General features: G+C 33.3%; 1 protein-coding gene across 3 annotated transcripts; it reads right to left on the reverse strand.

Annotated features, from left to right (window-relative positions):
• Window positions 1–6152: 6152 nt before the first annotated feature.
• LOC129871093 (protein DETOXIFICATION 29-like) lies at window positions 6153–19854 on the reverse strand. 3 transcript variants are annotated; one of them, XM_055945964.1, is made up of 8 exons: window positions 19491–19852; window positions 18778–19319; window positions 18607–18693; window positions 17442–17498; window positions 17245–17333; window positions 6894–7012; window positions 6671–6757; window positions 6153–6406 (listed from the first exon to the last, which is right to left on the reverse strand). In XM_055945964.1, the coding sequence occupies exons 1-8, from the start codon at window positions 19794–19796 to the stop codon at window positions 6341–6343; spliced, it is 1353 nt and encodes a 450-aa protein (XP_055801939.1). In that variant the 5' UTR covers window positions 19797–19852; the 3' UTR covers window positions 6153–6340. The 3 variants fall into 3 exon arrangements, 2 of the variants coding, with proteins under 2 accessions (XP_055801939.1, XP_055801940.1); XM_055945965.1 differs by lacking the exon at window positions 17245–17333; XR_008762185.1 differs by lacking the exons at window positions 6153–6406; window positions 6671–6757 and having other exon boundaries at window positions 17095–17333; window positions 19491–19854.
• Window positions 19855–23623: the final 3769 nt, after the last annotated feature.

The raw sequence follows: 23623 nt of genomic DNA on the forward strand, positions 1-23623 counted from the left end.
TGCTCATACTTCTCTAATTTAGCACTTTGAAAATCAGACAACAATTTCTTCTTGTCCAAAACATTGAGTCATTTCTCACCGATGTGGCTAAGACTCTTGTGCCACAACATTGAGAAGTTATCTCTCTCAATTGCATTCACCATATTAGCACAAATAGAAGCCATAGTCCAGTATAGACCACAACGTTTGTTACCATGAACCACAACCAAGGAACCCTTAATAAGTTTACATTTTTCACCACCATTGGTACTAACATATCCTTCATCATCTAGAACACCAACAGAAATTAGGTGTAGACGAACATCAGGTGCATATTTTACATTGTTCAAAACTAGTTTAGTTCCAATACTAGCTTCCAAACAGATTGTACCAACACCAACCACCCTAGATACAGTCTCATTACCCATACTCTAGGTTCCAAAGTCACCAGGAGTATAGAAAAAGAAAAATTCCTTTCTTGATGTCACATGATATGCGGCATCAGTGTCCACAACCTATCTTGACTCATCACAAGTAATATTTATTAGATATGCATCAAGGACTGTAACAAGATCTTCAGCAGAGACAGTGGCTAGGCAATTTTCATTACCATCTTCTTTATGTTCCTCTTTTTCTTTGTTCTCCCTCTTCAATTTTCAGCAGAACCTCTTTGTGTGCCCTTTCATGCCACAATGATAGCATTTAATATCCCTAAGTCTGCCTCTGAATTTTCTTCTGCTATGTTCTCTATTTTGAGAACCACAATTTTTATTTCTCCCCCTGGAGCCAGTTACCAAGACATCTTATGAAGAAGAAGAAGAACCTTGAAATTTTCTTCTCATTTCTTGGTTCAAGACACTACTCTTGGCGGAATCCATAGAGATCACACCATCCAGAACAGAATTTGATAATGAAGTTCTAAATGTTTCCCAAAAGTCTGGTAGGAAACCAAGTAGAAGTAAGCCTTGCATTTCTTTGTCAAATTTAATGTCCATAGTAGATAACTGGTTCATGATTTTCAGAAAATTATTCAGGTGATCTGTCATCGGAGAACCGTCATGATATTTTAAACTTAACATTTGTTTTATTAAGAACATTTTATTATTCCCAGTCTTCCGAGCATACAAGCTCTCAAGATGCTACCATAGGGTACGAGCATGTGTCTCCCCAGAAATATAGTTCAACACATTATTGTCAACCCATTGTCTAATAAATCCACATACCTGTCTGTACAATAGATTCCACTTTTCATATATTTTTTTATCAGGCTTTATAGTGGTAAAGACTAGTTGATAAAAATTCTTGACATAAAGCAAATCTTCCATTTTTTCCTTCTAAATGACATAATTAACATCATTCAAAGTAATTATTCTACTAGTATTGGTTTCCATCATTTTTCCCCAAAAAATATAACTATAGCAAAACAAAGTAAATCTTTTCTGATGTGGAAGTTCAGACTATTTTGCAACCATAGAGCATACTCAGATAAAACCTTGCTCTGATATCAAATTATTGGAAAAAATGGACTGACACAAAAATATATATGATCAAAATAGTAGAAATAAAATAGAAAAATAATGATACTAGGAATTTTACGTGGAAATCTTTTTAAATAAGAAAAAAATCACGGGCCAAGAGGAGCAACTTATATCACTATAGTAAGAAATTTTACATTGGTAGTACCAAGTACAATACTCAAAAATAACTACCACACACTCAAAAGGAATAACACTCTTTTGGTTTCCACCTTACATAAAATATCGTTCACACTCTATTTTTCTTTACAAACTATTTTCTTATAGTTTATGAAATACCTCACAGCTCAAATATTTTTCTCTCTATCTGACAATTGAATGCCTAAAATGAGAAGCTGAAGAGCTTCTACCATAGCTCACTTTGTTTGACAAACATCAGCAATTTGCAATTGCAAATTTGCTGAAGAAGTGGGCAGCCATTTTGGACTGAAATTTCGATTGTTCCTTTTGAGAAACAATTGTAGGAATTGTTGACAAAAAAAAGTTGATGGGATGGACCCCCACAAATCTCCATCTCTAGTCTCATTCACTAGAAGGAAGTATCTTCATCTTCTCAGAGAGAGTTCATGCCAACAAGTTCTTTGCACAATTCAAACTTGTCCCTTGTTACCACTTTAGTCAGCATGTCTGTGGGATTCTCATTTGTAGAGATCTTTTCAACCTTCATAGATTCGTCTTCTATCTTTTCTCGAATCCAGTGATATCTCACATCTATGTGTTTTGTCCTTGCATAATACATAGAGTTCTTGCTCAAGTCTATTGCACTTTGACTATCAAAATAGACGACATACTCATTTTGATGCAAGCCAAGCTCTTGAAGAAATTGCTAGAGTCATATCATCTCATTGCCAGCTTCAGTAGCCGCAATATACTCAGCTTTAGTTGTAGACAATGCAACACACTTCTGCAATTTTGACTACCATGATATAGCTCCCCCTAAAAAAGTAAACAAATAGCCAGTAGTGGATTTTCTGTTATCAAGATCATCTGTCATATCAGCATCTGCATAGCCCTTTAAGATTGGATTTGATCTTCTAAAACACAAACATTTATCTGAGCTTCCTCTCAGATACTTGAGTATCCACTTTATAGCTTCCCAATGCTGCTTTCCTAGTTTGTCGAGAAATCTGCTAACAACACCAACTGCGTGAGCAATATCAGGTCTAGCGCATATCATTGCATACTTTAGACTTCCGGCAACGGAGAAATATGAAACTTTGGCCATGTTCTCTTTTTCCTCCCTAGTTGTAGACACATCTTTTTGCTCAACTTCATATGACCAACAAGAAGTGTGCTAACAGACTTAGCATTCTTCATATTGAAGAGCTCAAGTATACATTCAATGTACTTCTCTTGTGACAGATAAATCTTCCTTTCATCTCTGAGACGAGTAATTCTCATTTCTAAAATTTACATGGCATGACCCAAGTATTTCTTAGAAAAAGACTTATACAAGTCTTTCTTCAACTTGTCAATCCCGCCCACAATCAACATATCATCCACATATAGCAAGAGGATGATAAAATCATCGTCAGAAAATTATTATACTAATACACAATGATCTAAAGAAGTCTTCTTTTAGCCTTGCTCTCCCCGTAACAGATTCAAACTTTTTGTACCATTCTCTAGGAACTTGCTTTAGCCCGTAGAGATTCTTCTTGATTTTGCACACAAAATTTTCTTTACCATTTACCTTGAAGCCCCCAGGTTGTTCTATATAAATCTCCTCTTCTAGGTCACCGTGAAGAAAAATTATCTTCACATCCATAAGTTCAATCTCTAAATTAAAACTAATAGCTAAATCAAGAACTATACAAATGGAGGACATTTTCACAACACTTCTTGCCATTCTCCAAGGGCTAAGACTGGCAAAATCTAGAAACATAGAGCCGATAGAGCTAAAAGCTGACTTTATGAGTGCAATCTCCATGGTCACAAAAGGCTACCTTTATTATACAAATGCTGGTCTTTGATGCAGCAAACGAGAGAAACAACGGAGCACATGTTCAGGGAACAGAACAGAGTAAAGGATGCGCTGGCAAAGGAAGGATCTAGGAATGAAAAGCTGGGCAACCTACTGTTTTTGAAGTTCCCCCATGTATGTTGAGGAATTGTTTACAGGTAGACACAGCGGGAACTCTTTTTGTAAGAACAAGTTCATGTTGAAATGACAGCACTAATGGCCATACCAGGACCAATCTTTTATCAGTGCGGAATGCCCCTCAAAACTCGATAAAGAATTTATCCTCTTAATTATATAATAGCTCGACCTTGACCAAAAAAAAAAGACGTAGGTTGTGTTTTTTGGATAAAGAAAATAGCACATCAATAGTAGATCTTGCTTTGAAACATAGGGTGCTTGAGTAAAAAGGTTAACGACGTTGATCTTAAATAGTTCTTATATTTTCAGATTTTTTTTCTAATCTAAATATAAGCAATTGTGGGAGTTCTCAACAAATAGTTTTAATTTAATGAATAATATTTTTGGAATAGGTCTATTATTATCAATATGTTGAAAAATAATTTTATAATTTTATAATTTTATAATTTTATTGTCTTATACTTCCTCCATTTCATATTAATTGAATTTCTAAGATAATGCACACATATTAAGAAGATCATTCAAAGACAAAATTTTAACCATTTTTTCCTCTATTATCCTTTTGTTTAATCGGCCCCATAAAAATAATTAAATGTGAAATTATAAATACAAATAGTCTCTTATTGGAGTATAACTTTGTAAGTAGTGTAGTTTAACTCCTAGAAAATTATAAAATTTCATTAATGCAAAGAGAACATGAAAAAAAATCAAACATTTCTCTTGAATTTTGAACAATTTAACTATTTTGAATAATAAAAAAAGCTTTAAAAATTTAATTAATATAGAATAGAGGGAGTAACCAATAAAACATAGGTAAGAAAGTGTGGACAATGTTTAGTTAGAGTCAACAGATATCATTTTTATATTTGTCAGCTAATGCTAATAGATCACGATGACAATTTACAATTAGAAACGGATCAAATGTCTAAGATATCATTCTTGGCTTAATCAAATTTTCCCCTTGTAATTTATGTTGGGTCAGTGTGATTTTTAGCGCATTACTGTGTGGGTGTGAATGGTCACCCCAATTCCTTTTGGTTTGATCATGACCTTACCTTAAGCAATTAATTAACAAAATTCACACTAGAAATGTGATTTGTGCTGTTCAATTAAAGCCCCTAAAATTTTCAAACTTAAAGATGACTCTCAGATAATAGAGGGATCTAAACAGTCGGATTAAATGTTTTTTTAAGATTTACCTAACATAGAAAAATAATTTATTTTTATGATAAATTTGGTTTATCGATTTAAAGTTGAATGACTCTACTAAATAAATTATGAGTGACTAATGAGATGTTAATTGTATAAAGGAAACCTTTTGGGACTCTTTTAACATTTTCCATTGAGAGGAAGTAGTGAAATAAGATTATAATAATAGGTAGGTGCCATGATTCCCTCTGAAATCCAGCAATTACAAGGATTTGGATAGAAACAGCAGCAAGTTGAATGGTTCCGACATATCCAGCAAAGATTTGAGTAACAGCACCTAATGATTATTGGCAAAGGGAAGTGAAAATGGCAGGTCCGGCTAAGTACCACAGCTTCACTCCATTAATCGCATCCATATCATCGAAACAAGCGTTTGAATGTGTAATTGAAGTAACAAGTGGTACCTCCTCCATTTCACCCCTAACCAGACAGATCCACACTATTATTGTCCAGTTAAGATATATTTGAGTCCTCCACGTGACTAGTACTGTATTGCACCGAAAAATTATTGCTCGACTTTAAAATAGGTGAAAATAATTACGTTTCAGTTTCTTTCCGTTGGTAAAAGAGAAGAAGAGTAGATCGTGTATCCTCACATCTTCCTAACATTTTTTGTTTCAGCAACCAATGATTTCCACGATTTTTAATATTCTTTTTTTCAAGACCTTTTTATAGAAGGTAACATATTATGCAAAAAAAACTTTTTATTCACATGAATTGCACATATTTTTGTAGGATCCCTTAATTTTTTGATAATATCTAACTAAAGGATGAGAATTATTAACTTTCAAATACTTGGGGGATGTTTTCTGTCAAAAAATATATTTTAAAAATATAATTTAAATTTATGATATAGTTTAAGAATGTTTTTGGCCAAAAACTCGTATCGTGTACTAACCAAAGATTCTATCCATAAAGCAAGCACAAATATTATCACATGAGCAAATTCAAGAAACTGGAATTCTGTGTACTAATCATAATTCAAATACAATTCTAGCAATACAAGTCAGTACCACTTCTCCACCAGATACTAACGTTCTATATACCAACTTGATCAATGGTCATCCCGTGCAATTCAAGTATTCAACTTATTTAATAGCATCATTACACACATATTGTATCAGCAAACACATCTAGATTGAGTGCTGAGAGTGAAAAGTTGAGATTTGAGAAATGAGAACTGAGAACGATGGTCGATGAATGGCATAATGGGGAAAAATGAAAAGTGAACTGAAAACCTAAGCTAGGAAAGGAAATAATTATAAAAGTATTTAATAATTAAAATATCCAATATAGTGTAGTATGTATAAAAGTGTCTAGACTTAATATAGTATGTAAATTATACAATATATAGTAGTGCGTAAATTCCGGTTAATCGAAATATAAAAATTGTGTTACTGAATATCGAATCGAAAAATCGAAGTTACAAATAATATGAATCGAAATATCAAAATCGAAAAACTGAAAAAGTTCAATTTGGTCTAATATTTCAATTTTTCAGTATTTATGCCCAGCTCTAATCAATCACATTCACACTTTTGTTTCCTCCTAATTGCCTTATTCTCTCTCCAGCAACAGAAGCCTGCATTTATCCACACTAAACATTAATATCAAGTTTTACGAGGAGTTGGCGTAAAAGTATTAAACTTATTCTATATGTTTAAATTATGTGGTACTATTTTTTTTCTTTTTTAAATTCATGTCTAATTAATTAAATTGTCTCATAAATTTAACGGAGAAACAATAATTTAAAGTATTTGTATGTTTTTGGTGATTTTCATCTGTATTTTCTAATTCCTTGTGAAACTAAAGATGTTGGAAAAACTCAAGAAAAATTGTAGATTACCTCCTTGTCCCAATCAGTTTTTGCAGTTATCCAAATAAGAACAGCTGTCTGAGATGTAGTTCCTACTAACATCCCATACCACATACCCTGGAAACAAATTAAAGGAAAATAAATAAATTAACATTAACATACATCTTATATATATCATCACATGAAGAATATAAAGATTAAAAATGAAAACAAAATATTAGGAATAAGATGAGATAAAATGATTAATTAATACCGGCATTCCCCAATTGATGAAAAAGGTAAGAAAGAGACCCAAAGGAATTCCAATGACAAAATAGCATATTATGTTCACATAAGCCACATGTTCTTGCCACCCTGCTCCAATTGCTACTCCTGTTGTTACACATACATTATTTTATTAATTAAGAACATCCACAAAATATGCAAATAAAACATTAATATTTTATGTACAACATATTGAAAAGTTTAGTTAATGAATTTTTTTGCAGAGTATATATATTACCATATAACAATAACAACAACAACAAGAAAATACCCAGTGAAATCCCACAAGTAGAGTATGGAGAGGATAGAGTATACGCAAATCTTTCCACTATCTCATGGAGATAGAGAGGTTGTTTCCGAAAGACCCTCGACACAAAGTAACAGTCCCAAGAAAGGGAGAATCACAAAAAACAATGTAAATTCTAGAAAACAAGCACAATACCAATATCAAGATAATGGGATAATCAAGGGCAATAACAACACAACTATAATTGCATGCCTAGGCCTAAGACCAGCCCTAAATTATCACAGAACAAGACAATATTCTACCCCTGCTAACCTTTTACCCTTACTAGTCTTCTACCCTAATACGCGACTTCCACTCCTTCCGGCATAAGTTAATGTCCTCGGTGATACGAAGTTGCACCATATCTTGTCTAATCACCTCTGCCCAATACTTTTTCGGTCTACCCCTACCCCTACCCCTACGCATAGTCCCAAACCCAACAGCTCACGCCTCCGAACTGGGGCGTCAACACACCTCCTCTACACATGCCCAAACCATCTCAGTCTCGCTTCTCTCATCTTGTCTGCCACAGAGGCCACTCTCGCCTTCTCCCGAATAACCTCGTTCCTAATTTTATCTCTCCTAGTATATTCACATATCCATCTCAACATTCTCATTTCCGCAGCATGCATCTTCTGAACATGAAAGTTCTTGACTGGCCAACACTCCACACCATATAGCAATGATGGCCTAACCACCATTTTGTAGAACTTACCCTTAAGTTTGGATGGTACCTTCTTATCACACGGGACTTCAGAGGCAAGCCTCTATTTTGTCCATGCTACCCCAATACAATGCGTGACATCATCGTCAATGTCTCAACTACCATATAACATGATGCAAAATGGTGCGTGCATATTATTTTAAGGATAATGCCAATTGCTAAACGAGATAAATTGCTATCAGTGCCAATTGAGTGTCGACATTTTGTTTTGTTTTTGGGATAGCTATATTATTTTTAATCTTTTTTTTGTACTGATAGTATTTTTTGTTAAAATCTTTTCTTCATAATACATGGAGGAAGAATCTTATTGTATAATTAACTCACACTTAGCTCTCCATTATATTGTACACACAGTAGTTTTAGTTCGTTGGATATTTCTTTTTTTTACATGACTTTTGGTCAAAAAGTTGAAGAGCTTTTCTCAAAGATAACTATATAGTTCTTGTTATAAATATAAACTTAATTAACTCGACAATTAATAAAGAAAAGGAGAGTAAGAGAATTTAGAGAGAGTAGAATTGATATTCTTATTTTCGTTTCTGTGTACTCATATGCATAATAGCAGTGGCCTTTTATAGCCACTGCAGGCAGAGTATTAGAAAGTTGAGGGGACATATATGAGGGAAATAAGGGGAAAAGAAAAAGGGAAAGGGACATAAAGAAAGGAAAAAAGATGTAGTGGAATATCCACTTCCTAATACTCCCCCTTGGATGTCCACGTGTAATGTGCCTCAAAAAAAATTACAAGAAATAATTTACATAGTTATTCTGAACATCATAGATGTTGTGTGCCTCGTTAAAACCTTACTAAAAAAATCAGTGGAAAAAAGCCTAATGAAGGAAAAGAGTACACACATCTGATAATACGTCTTGATTGCTGCCTCATTAAAAACCTTACCAGGAAAACCCAGTGGGACAAAATCGTGGTTAAGGAAAAAAGAGTGCAGCGCGTATTTTACTCCCCCTGATGAAAACTTTATTTGATATTTTGGAGACGGCGCATTCCAACCTTATGCCTTAGCTTCTCAAAAGTTGATGTTGGTAATGCCTTTGTGAATAAATCTGCAAGATTATCACTTGAACGAACTTGTTGTACATTAATTTCACCATTCTTCTGAAGATCATGTGTGAAGAATAATTTTGGTGAAATGTGTTTCGTTCTGTCTCCTTTTATGAAGCCACCTTTCAATTGAGCTATGCACGCGGCATTGTCTTCGAATATAATTGTGGGTATTTTAACATTATTTTCCAGACCACATCTTTCTTTGATGAACTGTATCATCGATCTCAACCACACACATTCTCTACTTGCTTCATGAATTGCTATTATTTCAGCATGATTTGAAGAAGTAGCAACAATGGACTGTTTTGTAGATCGTCATGATATAGCAGTCCCTCCGTGTGTAAACAGATAACCTGTCTGAGATCGAGCTTTTTGTGGGTCTGATAAATAACCTGCATCTGCATAACCAATAAGGTCTGCGTAACCTTTGTTAGTATAAAACAAACCCATATCAATAGTACCCTTCAGGTATCGCAAAATATGTTTGATACCGTTCCAATGCCTTCGCGTTGGGGATGAACTATACCTTGCTAGCAAATTAACAGAAAATGTTATGTCAGGTCTAGTTGCATTAGCAAGATACATAAGTGCACCAATAGCACTGAGATATGGTACTTCAGGACCAAGAATTTCTTCATACTCTTCTGGAGGTCGAAATTGATCTTTTTCCACTTCAAGTGATCGAACAATCATTGGAGTACTTAATGGATGTGCTTTGTCCATGTAAAATCTTTTTAAGATTTTCTTAGTGTAGGCAGATTGATGGACAAAAACTCCGTCTGCTAAATATTCAATTTGCAGACCTAGACAAAGTTTTGTCTTTCCAAGGTCTTTCATTTCAAATTCTTTCTTTAGATATTCAATTGCCTTTTGGACCTCTACAGGGGTTCCAATGAGATTTATGTCATCAACATAAACGGCGAGTATAACAAACTCTGATTCCGTTTTCTTAATAAAAACACATGGGCAAATAACATCATTAATATAACCTTCATTTATTAAGTACTCACTTAGGCGATTATACCACATACGCCCTGATTGTTTCAGACCATATAATGATCTTTGGAATTTTATTGAGTATACTTCCCGAGACTTTTTACATGCTTCAGACAATTTTAATCCTTCTGGGATTTTCATGTAAATTTTATTATCAAGTGAACCATAAAGGTAAGCTGTAACCACATCCATTAGGTGTATTTCAAGATTTTTATGTACAGCTAAACTGATGAGATATCGAAATGTTATTCCATCCATAATCGGTGAATATGTTTCTTCATAGTTGACTCCGGGTCTTTGAGAGAATCCTTGTGCAACAAGGCGTGCCTTATATCTTACAATTTCATTTCTCTCATTTCATTTTCTAACAAAAACCCATTTATAGCCAACTGGTTTTACACCTTCAGGGGTTTGGACTACAGGTCCAAAAACCTCACGTTTAGCAAGTGAGTCTAATTCTGATTGTATTGCCTTTTGCCATTCTGGCCAATCACATCTACGTCGACATTCTTCGACGGATTTAGGCTCAAGACTTTCACTATCTTGCATGAGATTAAGTGCAACATTATATGCAAACACATTATCAACTGTGATTTTAGATCGATCTAAATTTATCTCATCACCGAAAGAATTTATTGAAAGTTCTTCATTTACTTGAGTCTCGGGTTCACTGATTTCTTCAGGAATATCAGGATTACTCAAATCTTGACCTTCTTCAGGAGGTTCTATTGTAGTATCATCTTTATTATTTCTTACGCTTCTCTTTCTAGGATTTTTATCCTTTGAACCCAACGGTCTACCACGCTTCTGGCGTGTTTGGGATTCAGAAGCTATGATACTTGTAGATGGTCCTTTTGGGACATCAATCCGGATAGGTACATTCACTGCAGGGATATGTGACTTAGTTATCCGTTTCAAATCAGTAAATGCATCTGGCATTTGATTTGCTATTTTCTGCAAGTGGATGATCTTCTCGACCTCTTGTTCACATGTGCGGGTACGTGGATCAAAACGTGAGAGTGATGAAACTTTCCACGCAATTTCTTTTTCTTTTTCGGTTCCTTTTTCTGTCCCCCTAATGGCGGGAAAATTGTTTCATCAAACCGACAATCTGCAAATCGAGCAGTGAATAAGTCTCCAGTCAATGGTTCAAGGTATCTAATTATGGAGGGTGAGTCAAATCCGACATATATACCCAACCTTCGTTGAGGGCTCATTTTTGTACGTTGTGGTGGTGCTACAGGCACGTATACCGCACAACCAAAAATTCTTAAATGGGCTATATTTGGTTCATGACCAAATACTAATTGTGACGGAGAATATTTATTATAATGTGTCGGTCTTAGACGTACAAGTGCTGCTGCATGTAAAATAGCATGACCCCAAACAGTAATTGGCAATTTTGTTTTCATTAGTAGAGGTCTTGCTATCAATTGTAGGCGCTTTATAAATGACTCTGCAAGGCCATTTTGAGTATGAACATGAGCAACAGGATGTTCAATTTTTATCCCAATTGATAAGCAATAATCATTAAATGCTTGGGATGTAAATTCTCCAGCATTATCTAGGCGAATGGCCTTAATTGGATAATCTAGGAATTGCGCTCTCAATCTTATTATTTGTGCTAACAACTTCGCAAACGCCAGGTTGCGAGATGATAACAGGCACACATGAGACCATCTAGATGATGCATCTATTAGGACCATAAAATATCTAAACAATTCACTTGGTGGATGAATAGGTCCACATATATCTCCATGTATACGCTCTAAAAATCCAGGAGATTCGATGCCAACCTTCAGGGTAGATGGCCTGGCAATTAATTTGCCTTGATAACAAGCAACACATGAAAATTCATCATTTGTAAGAATCTTCTGGTTCTTTAAAGGATGTCCAGTTGAATTTTCAAGAATTCGTCTCATCATTATTGATCCAGGATGACCTATTCGATCATGCCATAGTACAAATATATTTGGATCAGTAAACTTCTGGTTTACGATCATATTTGCTTCAATTGCACTAATTTTTGCATAATATAGGCCAGATGACAGAGTTGGTAATTTTTCCAAAATATATTTCTGGCCTGAGACACTCTTGGTTATACCAAGATATTCAATATTCATTTCATTTAATGTCTCAACATGATATCCATTTCTGCGGATATCTTTAAAACTTAACAAGTTTCTTGGGGATTTAGAAGAAAATAGTGCATCTTCTATAACAATTTTTGTCCCTTTAGGCAGAATTATAGTAGCTCTTCCGGAGCCTTCAATCATTTTGGAATTGCCAGATATCGTAGTAACATTAGCTTTTCTTCTAAGTAAATTGGAAAAATATTTCTTGTCTTTAAATATAGCATGAGTTGTTCCACTATCAATTACACAAATATCCTCGTGATTTATCATTGATCCAAACAAGATTTGAGGCATTTCCATATTTTCTTCACAAAGAAAGAAAGTAAATATTATAATTAATACATAATTTATTATACAAAAATTTTATTTTATTACATGGATCTAGAAAAATACAAACATAATATTTAATACATACAACAACAAAGAAAATTGTTTAAATATTATCGGGCTTATCAACATTCATATTTACTTCTGGAAAATTAAAGAAATCAGCTACATCCAGATGCATGGGCTCAATATTGTCCTCAGAGATAAAATTTATTTCTGGATTATTTTCTGCCCTCTTTAACGATGCCTGATATAGCTGAACCAAGCGTTTTGATGACCGGCAAATCCGCGACCAGTGCCCCACACCTCCACATCTATGACATATTATTTCTGAATTATTCTTCGGTAAAGCTTCTGGCTTTTTACCCTGCCTTTTATATTGCTGGTTATTTCTCAGTGTCAACCGAGCATCATGATTAAAATTTCTTCTTTGACTACGACCACGACCACGACTGGGGCCATGTCCTCTTTCTCGTTGGTTAGAATTTGCCTGATTCACTTCAGGGAGTGGCAAAGAACCAACTGGCCGACTATCATGATTTTTCATTAATAGTTCATTATGTCTTTAAGCAATAAGAAGGTGAGAAAGTAATTCAGAATATTTTTTAAAGTCGTTTTCGCGATATTGCTGCTGCACGCGGGTGGAAATGTGGAGTATGTTTTTTCAAGTTTATCTTGTTCCGTGATTTCATCTCCGCATAAAGTTAACTGAGCTATAATTCGAAATAAAGCAGAATTATATTCAGTTATATTTTTAAAGTCCATCAGTCTCAGATTTAACCAGTCATAACGTGCTTGTGGAAGCATGACCAACTTCAGGTGGTCATACCTTTCTTTTAAATTTTTCCACAATTTCAAGGGATCTTTTAATGTAAGATATTGTAATTTAAGACCCTCGTCAAGATGGTGGCGGAGGAAAATCATAGCTTTTGCACGGTCTTGACTAGATGTCGTGTTATCATCTTTGATGGTGTCTGCCAGACCCATCGATTCAAGATGAATTTCAGCATCTAGTGCCCATGAGGAGTAATCTTTTCTAGAGATATCCAAAGCAACAAATTCAATTTTGGAAATATTTGCCATTTTATAAAAATAAAATAAAATAAAACTCTTACCACTTTTGTTACCTTGAAAATTAGCCGGAGTCTCGTGCTGATAACGTGTTATAAATATAAACTTAATTAACTCGACAATTAATAAAGAAAAGGAGAGTAAGAGAATTTAGAGAGAGTAGAATTGATATTCTTATTTTCGTTTCTGTGTACTCATATGCATAATAGTAGTGGCCTTTTATAGCCACTGCAGGCAGAGTATTAGAAAGTTGAGGGGACATATATGAGGGAAATAAGGGGAAAAGAAAAAGGGAAAGGGACATAAAGAAAGGAAAAAAGATGTAGTGGAATATCCACTTCCTAATAATTTCTTCCCCGGACCCCGCGCATAGCGGAAGCTTTAGTGCACCGGGCTGCCCTTTATTCATTATTATCTATAATATGTAATATTTGCTAGCTATTTATATTATTTAAAAAATTATAATATAAAATAATTTATACTAAATGACTATAATATGAAATAATATAAAAATTATATATAATGAATATTTTTTAAAAATAATTTTCTTTTATAAAATAATAAGAAAATATAAATGTAATAAGAAATAATAATAAAATAATGAAGAGAGAAAAAAAGATTCATTTTTGATATAAATTTTGATACAGTGGATTGAAATTACTTTGCACCATCAAATTTGGTGCTAGGATAAGAGATGCCGTTAACAAAATGTTTTCACCTAAATAGCAACAAAGAAAGTATTTCTTTTTGAAACTAGTAAAAACAAAAAGTTATTTTTGTGTTAAGAAAGTGGATGTCCACTTTGTGGACGTCCCTTTCTCTTTTGTTTTTTCTTCCTCTTCTTCTCATTTTTCCTTCTCCTCTTTTCCTCCATTAAGTTTTGTTCCCCCCTAATTATTATTTTTCTGCCTATAAATAAGACAATATAAAATGCAAACAGAGATGGCAGGAACTTTCTCTTTTCTCTCTTTTTCTTACTCTCTCCTCCTTATTAATTTGCTAAGTTTAGTTTGTTTATATAACACGTTATCAGCACGAGCCTCCATCACTTTGAACAATTTTAAGAAGGTAACAAAATGGTAAGAATTTTATTTTTTTAAAATGTCGAATATCTATAAGCTTGAATTTTTTCCTCTTGATATATCAGAAAAAGGTTACTCGTCATGGGCACTAGATGCCAAAATACACCTAGAATCGATGAGCCTGACAGACACCATCAAAGATGACAATATGACATCTAATTAAGATTGTGCCAAAGCCATGATATTTTTTCGCTATCATCTTGACGAGGGGTTAAAATTACAGTACTTCACATTAAAAAAAATTCTTAAACTGTGGAAGAATCTAAAAGAAAGATATGATCACCTGAAGTTAGTCATCCTTCCACAAGCACGTCATGATTGCTTAAATCTAAGATTAATGAATTTTAAAAATATAACTGAATATAATTCTACCTTGTTTAGAATTATAGCACAGTTAAATTTATGCGGAGAAGAAATCACTCAGCAAAACAAATTTGAAAAAATATACTCCACATTTCCACCCGTGAATATGCTCCTGTATCAGCAATATCGCGAAAAGGATTTTAATAAATATTTTGAATTTCTTTCTCACATTCTTATTGCTGAACATCACAATAAACTGTTAATGAAAAATCATGATAATCGGTCCGTTGGTTCTTTGCCACTCTCTGAAGTGAATCAGACAAACTATAACCAACGAGAGAGATGTCATGGCCCCAGTCGTGTTCGTGGTCATGATCGAAGAAGAAATTATAATCATGATACTCATCTGGCACCGAAAAATGATCAGCAATATAAAATGAAAAGTGAAAAGCTAGAAGCTAATATCAAAGAAAAATTCAGAAAGTATATGTCACAGATGTGGAGGTATGGGGCACTGGTCACAGACCTGCTGGTCATCAAAACATCTGATTCAGTTATATCAAGCATCCTTAAAGGGGGCAGAAAATAATCCAGAGACAAACTTTATCTTTGAAAATAATATTGAGCCTATGCATCTGGTAGCTGATTTCTTTAATTTTCCAATAAAAAAATATAAATATTGATAAGCCTAATAATACTTAAATAATTTCTTTTTTATTTGTCTATACTAAATAATATGCTTGTATTTTTCTAATCCATGTAAATAAATAAAATTTGTATAATGAACTATGTTTAATTATAATATTAACTTTTTTTTGAAGAAAAATATGGATATGCCTCATTTTATTTGGATCAATGATCAATCACGAGGATATTTGTATAATTGATAGTGGAATAACTCATGCCATTTTTAAAGACGAGAAATATTTTTCCAACTTGCTTAGAAGAAAAGCAAATATTACTACAATTTTTTGTAATTCGAAAATGATTGAAGGCTCTGGAAGAGATACTATATTTCTACCTAAGGGGACAAAGATTATTATATAAGATGCACTATTCTTTTCTAAATCTCCAAGAAACTTGTTAAGTTTTAAAGATATCTGCAGAAATTGATATCATGTTGAGACACTACATGAAATGAATATTGAATACCTTGGTATAGCCAAAAGAGTGTCTCAGGGTAGAAATATATTTTGGAAAAATTATCAACTTTGTTGTCTAGCCTATATTATGCAAAAATATACATTTGTGCTATGACATGATCGAATAGGTCATCTTGGATCAATAATGATGAGACAAATTCTTGAAAATTTGACTGGACATTAGTTAAAGAACCTGAAGATTCTTATGAATGATGAATTTTCATGTGATGCTTATTATCAAGGAAGATTAATTATCAGACCATCAACCCTGAAGGTTGGCATCAAATCTCTTGAATTTTTAGAGAATATACATGGAGATATATGTGGGCCTATTCATCCACCTAATGGATTGTTTAGATATTTTATGGTCCTAATAGATGCATCATCTAGATGATCTCACGTGTGCCTCTTATCATCTCACAATCCGGCGTTTGCGAAATTGTTAGCACAAATAATAAGATTAAGACGCAACTCCTAGATTATCTAATTAAGGCTATTCGCCTTGATAATAAGGCGTATAACCAGATGTGTGCACTCTTTGTCCTTTATTAGGTTTTTTCCCACTAGTTTATCCTAGTAAGGTTTTAACAAGGCACAACATCTATGGGTGTTCGGAATAATTATGTATATATTATTTCTTGTAAAAATTTTAATGAAGCACACTACACGTGGACATCCAGGGGAAAGTGTTAAAAAGTGGATGTCTTACTTTGAGGACGTCCCTTTCTCTTTTTCTTTTTCATCATTTTCTTCTCATTTTTCCATCTCTTTTCCTCCACTAAATTTCCCCTCCCCTAATTATTACTTTTCTGCCTATAAATAAGGCAATGTAAAATACAAACAAAGATAGCAAGAACTCTCTCTTTTCTGTCTTTCTCTTACTCTATCCTTCTTATTAATTTGCTAAATTTAGTTTATTTTTATAACATTTTGAAAGTTTTTCCAATTTCTCCAAAAGGCAGAATTTTCTTTCTTTCTTTGCATCTGGCTAAAAACCGTTCTTTCTATATTAAAGTGAAATCAATTTCTACAATATATAACCAAGTAGTGTAAGTTCATACCAGAGAGTGTAGGTTGGAGCGTGTTGACGAAGAGAGTTAGTCCCAATATAGGAGTAAGGTCATATACCATCTTTTGTACTTTGACATTATTTGTAAACAAAAGTGGGTATTGACTTCATGTAAGAATGAGTAAAAGAGTCAGCAAAGCACCAATTACAAGTGAAGTGATTGACACAACCAACACTGAGAACTTTGCTCTTCTTGGATGACTTGCTCCTAGTTCATTTGATACTCTTACACTACACAAATTCAAAAATTATACTCTTAACTTCTTTTCAATATTGCATAGACTCATATAGATTCGATATATTATTAATACTAATACTTTACTAGACAAAACCACATACCTTATTGCGGCATTGAATCCAATACACAACGTGAACGTCCATCCTATTATGTTTGCACTGCAATTCATATCGTGTTAGTTTGTAAATTGTAATAGTAGGTGAACAAAAATAAAATTTACCATGTATGTGTGCGTTCATTATTTCAGCTCTTATTAACTACAAAATGAATATCTCATGAATAAGTACTTCCTTCGTCTCAATTTATGAGGCACTTTTTAATTTTTGAGAATCAAACAACTTTAGTTTGACCATGAATTTGCGTATGGAATCTTCAAATTTTTTGAAATGAAATCTATATATTGACAAACTATGTAAAAAATATTATAAATCACAATAATTGATAATTTCAAATATTTTAAAGATATATGAAAAATTTACAAACAAAGATAAATTTATTTGAATCTCAAAATTGGAAAGTGCCACATAAATTGGCACAGAGGAAGTATAATTTACTTTTCTTATAGTTTGTCCAAAAAATAATTTTAGCACTTTTTTGCATTTAAACATAATAAAAAAATTTACTTCTCAATCTTCAGACTCTAATTTACTGTTTTTTTTTTATTATTATGCATTTATAATAATACAATATCTTATTAAACTTTAAAATATACTTTTTTTCTTGTCATTTCTCATCGTTTATTGAACGTTTGTGCCAATTAACCAAACATATATAATGCCTAGCTATATTGTTTAAATTACTTTTAAAAAAATATGAGTAGATGAATCATGTTTTGTATTTTATCTCCCAACTCTTCCTGCAAAATGTCATTGTTTTTAAAATCAACTACACTGACTTTTCAAAACCCAAAATAAAATACAAGTCAGCTTTTCTAGTGATCCAGATTTACAAACAATCTTTTCTATTATCCTACTTTTCATCCGTCTCCCTTTTCCACATCTCACAGCTGCCCACAAAGACAAATACCATAGCCGTCAATCATGTTTACCTCTTATACAAGTTTCATAGACTAAAATAAAAATTATTTTAACATTCCCATCTCAATTATGTGGCATTATTGTTATTGATTGTACGCAATTTTTTTTTTAAAATGAAAATTTATAAATTTATGATCTAAAACAAGTTATAAAGATTTGTATAACTATAAATGACCTTATTAAAAAAAAATAAAAAAATAGTGGGAGTAGGTGAGTGAAGGTAACATACCATATGGAAGTAGCATCGACTGCGATTTCTGCATCCTTAACATATCCCGCGGCCAGAATCAACGACATGAAATACCAAAGTTCTAAGCTGCAGTAATTTAAACAAACCAAATTTAATATTTTCGACACTCTACTACCATAAATTAAAATTGATGAAAAGAGAGTAACATACCATATCATGACCCCAGATGCAAGAGATAACCTAACAAATTCCCAAAGATTTTTGAAGGCCTCCCATGAAAATCCAGACCAAGCTTCACCACAATTCCCCCAAAATATATACATCATTTTTGCAGCCACCATGAACCACCATGAAAAATTTAGAACCACTGCTCCAGCGGCCAAACTCCACCCCAATTTCAACATAAACAACCAAGTTAACAAAGTGTGCATAGCAAATGAAATCCCAGCTATGACGGCCATAGTAATGATCTTGCTTTGAGCTTGGAGAAATTTCATGATAGGAAACTCAAATGCATAAGCGAAAACCATTGGTATCATCCATAACGAAAATTGCCCTGCCCATTCCGCTATTTTCTCCTGTTGTCCGATTAACCTTAGAATTTGGGTGGCAAATATGTTCAAAAACATCAAAACTAGTGCAGTTGCATTCAATATTATCCATGATCTCTGCATGTAAATACCAAGCATATCTATTTGTTTAGCTCCATATGCTTGCCCGCACAGCGTCTCTAATGCGCTTCCCATTCCCAACTGTCAAAAAAAGTTACTTATAAAATAAATATGTAAATTTGTTAAAGAAATGATCCTTGGAGTAGATTGCCCAACACTACATAAGGGCAATAAACGATTTCCAGGTATCACAACTTAATTCACATGATTGACAGTGAAATAATATTAAGATTAACAGTAATAGGTAGGTACCAGTATTCCCTCTGAAAATCCAGCAATAACAGAGATTTGGATAGAAACAGCAGCAAGTTGAATGGTCCCAACATGTCCAGCAAAGATTTGAGTAACAGCACCTAATGAGTATTGGCAAAGGGAAGTAAAAATGGCAGGTCCGGCTAAGTACCATAGCTTTTTCGATTCGTAATGAAATTCCTTTATCAAGTTTTTCACTCCATTAATTGCATCCAAATCATCTTCATCGGCATCAAAAGAAACCTTTGAAGTTGTAATTTCAGGCCATTTAGTTGAAGTAAGAAGTGGTACGTTATTTTCCTCCATTCTCACGCCTAAGCAAACAGATCTAACTAGTCTGACAAATTATTGGAAAGTTATCTATATACACAAACCTTCGAGTCTCCTCATATATATTTTAATATTTCCTCCGCATGAACAGTGGCGGATCTAGGATTTTAAATAAGTGGGTTCAAAATTTAAATAAGTAGACACATGAGTTAGTCGAAGGGGGTTCAACATCTATTTTATATACATAAAAATTATTTTAATCATATATAACTAGTACAATTTTCCGTCGAAGAGGGTTCGAATGAACCCTCAGCACAAGATAGCACAAGGTAGGTCCGCCCCTGCACATGAATCACATGATATATACCAACTCTGTTTTCCAATGACTAGTGTTTTACCTAACTCTTTTTTGCAAAAACATTTGATACGTGTTACCCTCTCTATCTTATGCTACACAGTGCTACTTCCATTTAAACCATCTTTCTTTAATTATACTATATTTTTAAGTATTAGGAAGAAGTGGATGTTCCACTACTTTCCTTTCACTTATTTTTCCTTTTCCTTTCCACCCTCAACTGTTCCCCTACGTCCCTTTTTTCTTTTCTATAAATTGAGTCGTTTTATAATGTAAATGGAGATACACAGATATATAAAAACTTCCTTTCATCTGTTTTGTTTTCCTTTCAATTACTCTCTCCTCCTTATATTATTAAATTAGTGTATTTTACAACACGTTATCAGCACGAATCTTTAATTTTTCAGAAAAATTTAACTCTTATATCAGGTATAGCTAGTAAATAAATTTAATTTTAAAGTTGTCTTTATTACTATCAAATTAATTTTCATCATGTCAAACTTGTCAAAATTGGAATTTGTGGCACTTGATATTTCTGAAAAAAATTATTTGTCATGGGTACTTGATGCTGAAATCCACCTTACCGCTAAGGGTCTTGGTGATGCTATAATTGAAGGAAATACAACATCAAGTCAGGATAAAGCAAAAGCTATGATTTTCCTTCGTTATCATCTAGATGAAAGCCTGAAAACGAAATATTTGACAGTGAAAGATCCACTTGAATTGTGGAAAGACTTAAAAGGGAGGTATGACCACCTCAGGGCAATGGGTATTGCCAAGGGCTCGTTACGAGTGAATGCACTTACGTTTTCAAGATTTTAAAACTGTAATTGAGTATAATTCTGCTGTATTTAGAATAACTTCCCAATTAAAATTATGTGGGGAAACTATAAATGATGAAGACATGTTAGAAAAGACACTAACTACTTTTCATGCCTCTAATGTAATATTACAGCAGCAATATCGTGAAAAGGGTTTTAAAAAATACTCTAAATTGATCTCATGCCTTCTGGTGGCTGAGCAACATAATGCCCTTTTAATGAAAAATCATGAAGCACATCCCACTGGAACTGCTCCATTACCGGAGGCAAATATGGTAAAAGCACATGGCCAGTTTGAAAGAAGACATAATAAAAAGCAAGGTCGCAATAATGTGCGTGGGCGTGACAATGGCAGAGGACGATATAATAATCATCGTGGTGGTGATCAACATAAAAGGGAGAACAATATAAGTTCTCAAAATGGCCCTTCAAGAAGTAACTGTCATCGTTGTGGCATGAAAGACCACTGGAAAAATGAATGTCGGACGTCTGAGCATTTTGTAAGACTTTATCAAAATTCTTTTAAAAGAAAGGCAAATAGAGGTGGTGCCTCTTCTTCTAATGCTCGGATAGAATCTCACTTGGCGTTCGAAAATAATGTTGAGGAAAGGCCTTTGCATAATGATAATATTGAAGCAAATCTGGCTTTTAGGAATGATGATTTAAATGATCTCAATGATATTACTCATTTGGAGGTTGAAGATTTTTTTAAGGATCTTAATTGATGTTTAATTTCATATTTTTCAATATATGTACTTTGAATTATCGTGTTTCTACGTTTATGTATTTGAAAAATAAATAAATAAATAAAAATCAGGGCCACATTTTTATGATAATTGTATATTGTTTATTACATTATGCTATTTTACAATGTTATAATTAATTACTATTGGTGTGCTATTATTTAATCTTAATATTATATTGTTACTAAAATAATATTCGCTTTATTTAATGTCATTATACTATTTTTTTATTCTTGTTAATGTTTTAGACATTAATATTATATAATGATTGTATTATTTTTGCCAATAAACAAATTATATATACATGATAAATAATATTATATTAATATTTTATAATTTTATTTATTTTATATTTGTTTTAAATAATATTATAAATAATATTAAATTACCTTTATATTACTACAATAAATACGGAGAAGAAAATTGTGCACAAAAAATTATAATATTGTGGAACCGAAATGATATTGTGGTCTATAATATTTTTGCTTATAATGTTGCCATTGAAATAATGCAACAAGATAAAGATCTTGAACCAAAATTTGTCGATGAATGCAGACAGAGAAATGATTGGCAAAATGGAAGGATGCAATTCAAGCAGAGTTAACTTCACTTGAAAAACATGAAGTTTTTGGATCAATAATTCGAACACCTGAAGGTGTCAAGCCAGTAGGGCACAAATGGATTTTTATGCATAAACGAAATGAAAAGGGTAAAGTCGTAAGATATAAAGCACGACTTGTAGCCCAAGGTTTTTTGCAAAGACCTGGCATTGACTATGTGGAAACATATTCCCCTGTGGTGGATGCAATTACCTTTACGTATCTAATGAATTTGGTAGTTCATGAAAAGCTTGAAATGCACCTAATGGATGTGGTCACTGCCTATTTATATGGCTTATTGGACCACGATATTTTTATGAAAATTTCCGAAGGGTTCAAAGTGCCTGAAGCATACAAGGATTCTCGAGACAATTGCTCAATAAAGCTTTAGAAATCCTTGTACGGGTTGAAACAATCAGGGTGAATGTGGTACAACCGTCTTAGCGAATATTTGCTAAAAGAAGTATATAAAAATGATCCAATTTGCCCTTGTGTCTTTATGAGAAGGTCTGGATCTGAATTTGTCATAATAGCAATATATGTTGATGATTTAAATATTATTGGAACTCTAGAAGAACTTTCAAAGGCAGTAAAATGTCTGAAAAAGGAGTCTGAAATGAAAGACCTCGGAAAGACAAAATTTTGTCTTGGTTTACAAATTAAATATTTTACAAATGGGATATTTGTCCATCAGTCAATATATACTGAAAATATTTTAACGAGGTTTTATATGGATAAAGCACATCCATTGAGTACCCCAATGGTTGTGAGATCCCTTGATATTAATAAAGATCCATTTCGACCTCATGAAAATGATGAAGAACTTGTTGGTGTTGAAATACCATATCTTAGTGCAATTGGTGCATTAATGTATCTTGCCAACAATTCTAGACCAGATATAGCTTTCTCAGTAAACTTATTAACAAGATTTAGTTCTTCCCCAATGCGCAGAAACTGGAATGGAATTAAGCATATATTCAGATACCTTCGAGCTACCATTGATATGGGATTGATTTACTCAAATAATTCCACATCACAATTGATCGGTTATGTAGATGTGGGAAATTTATCTGATCCCCATAAAGGTCGATCGCAGACAGACTATTTATTTACATGTGGTGGTACAGCTATATCATGGCGTTCAACAAAACAAACTATGGTTGCCACTTCCTCAAATCATGCAGAGATAATAGCCATTCATGAAGCAAGTCGAGAATGTGTTTGGTTAAGATCTATAACTCAACACATTCAAGAAACATGTGGTCTTTCTTTGAAAAGAGACGTTCCACAATATTATATGAAGACAATGCTGCATGTATAGCTCAACTTAAGGGAGGATACATCA

This window comes from Solanum dulcamara, chromosome 10, assembly GCF_947179165.1.
Source record: "Solanum dulcamara chromosome 10, daSolDulc1.2, whole genome shotgun sequence".
Taxonomy (NCBI): domain Eukaryota; kingdom Viridiplantae; phylum Streptophyta; class Magnoliopsida; order Solanales; family Solanaceae; genus Solanum; species Solanum dulcamara.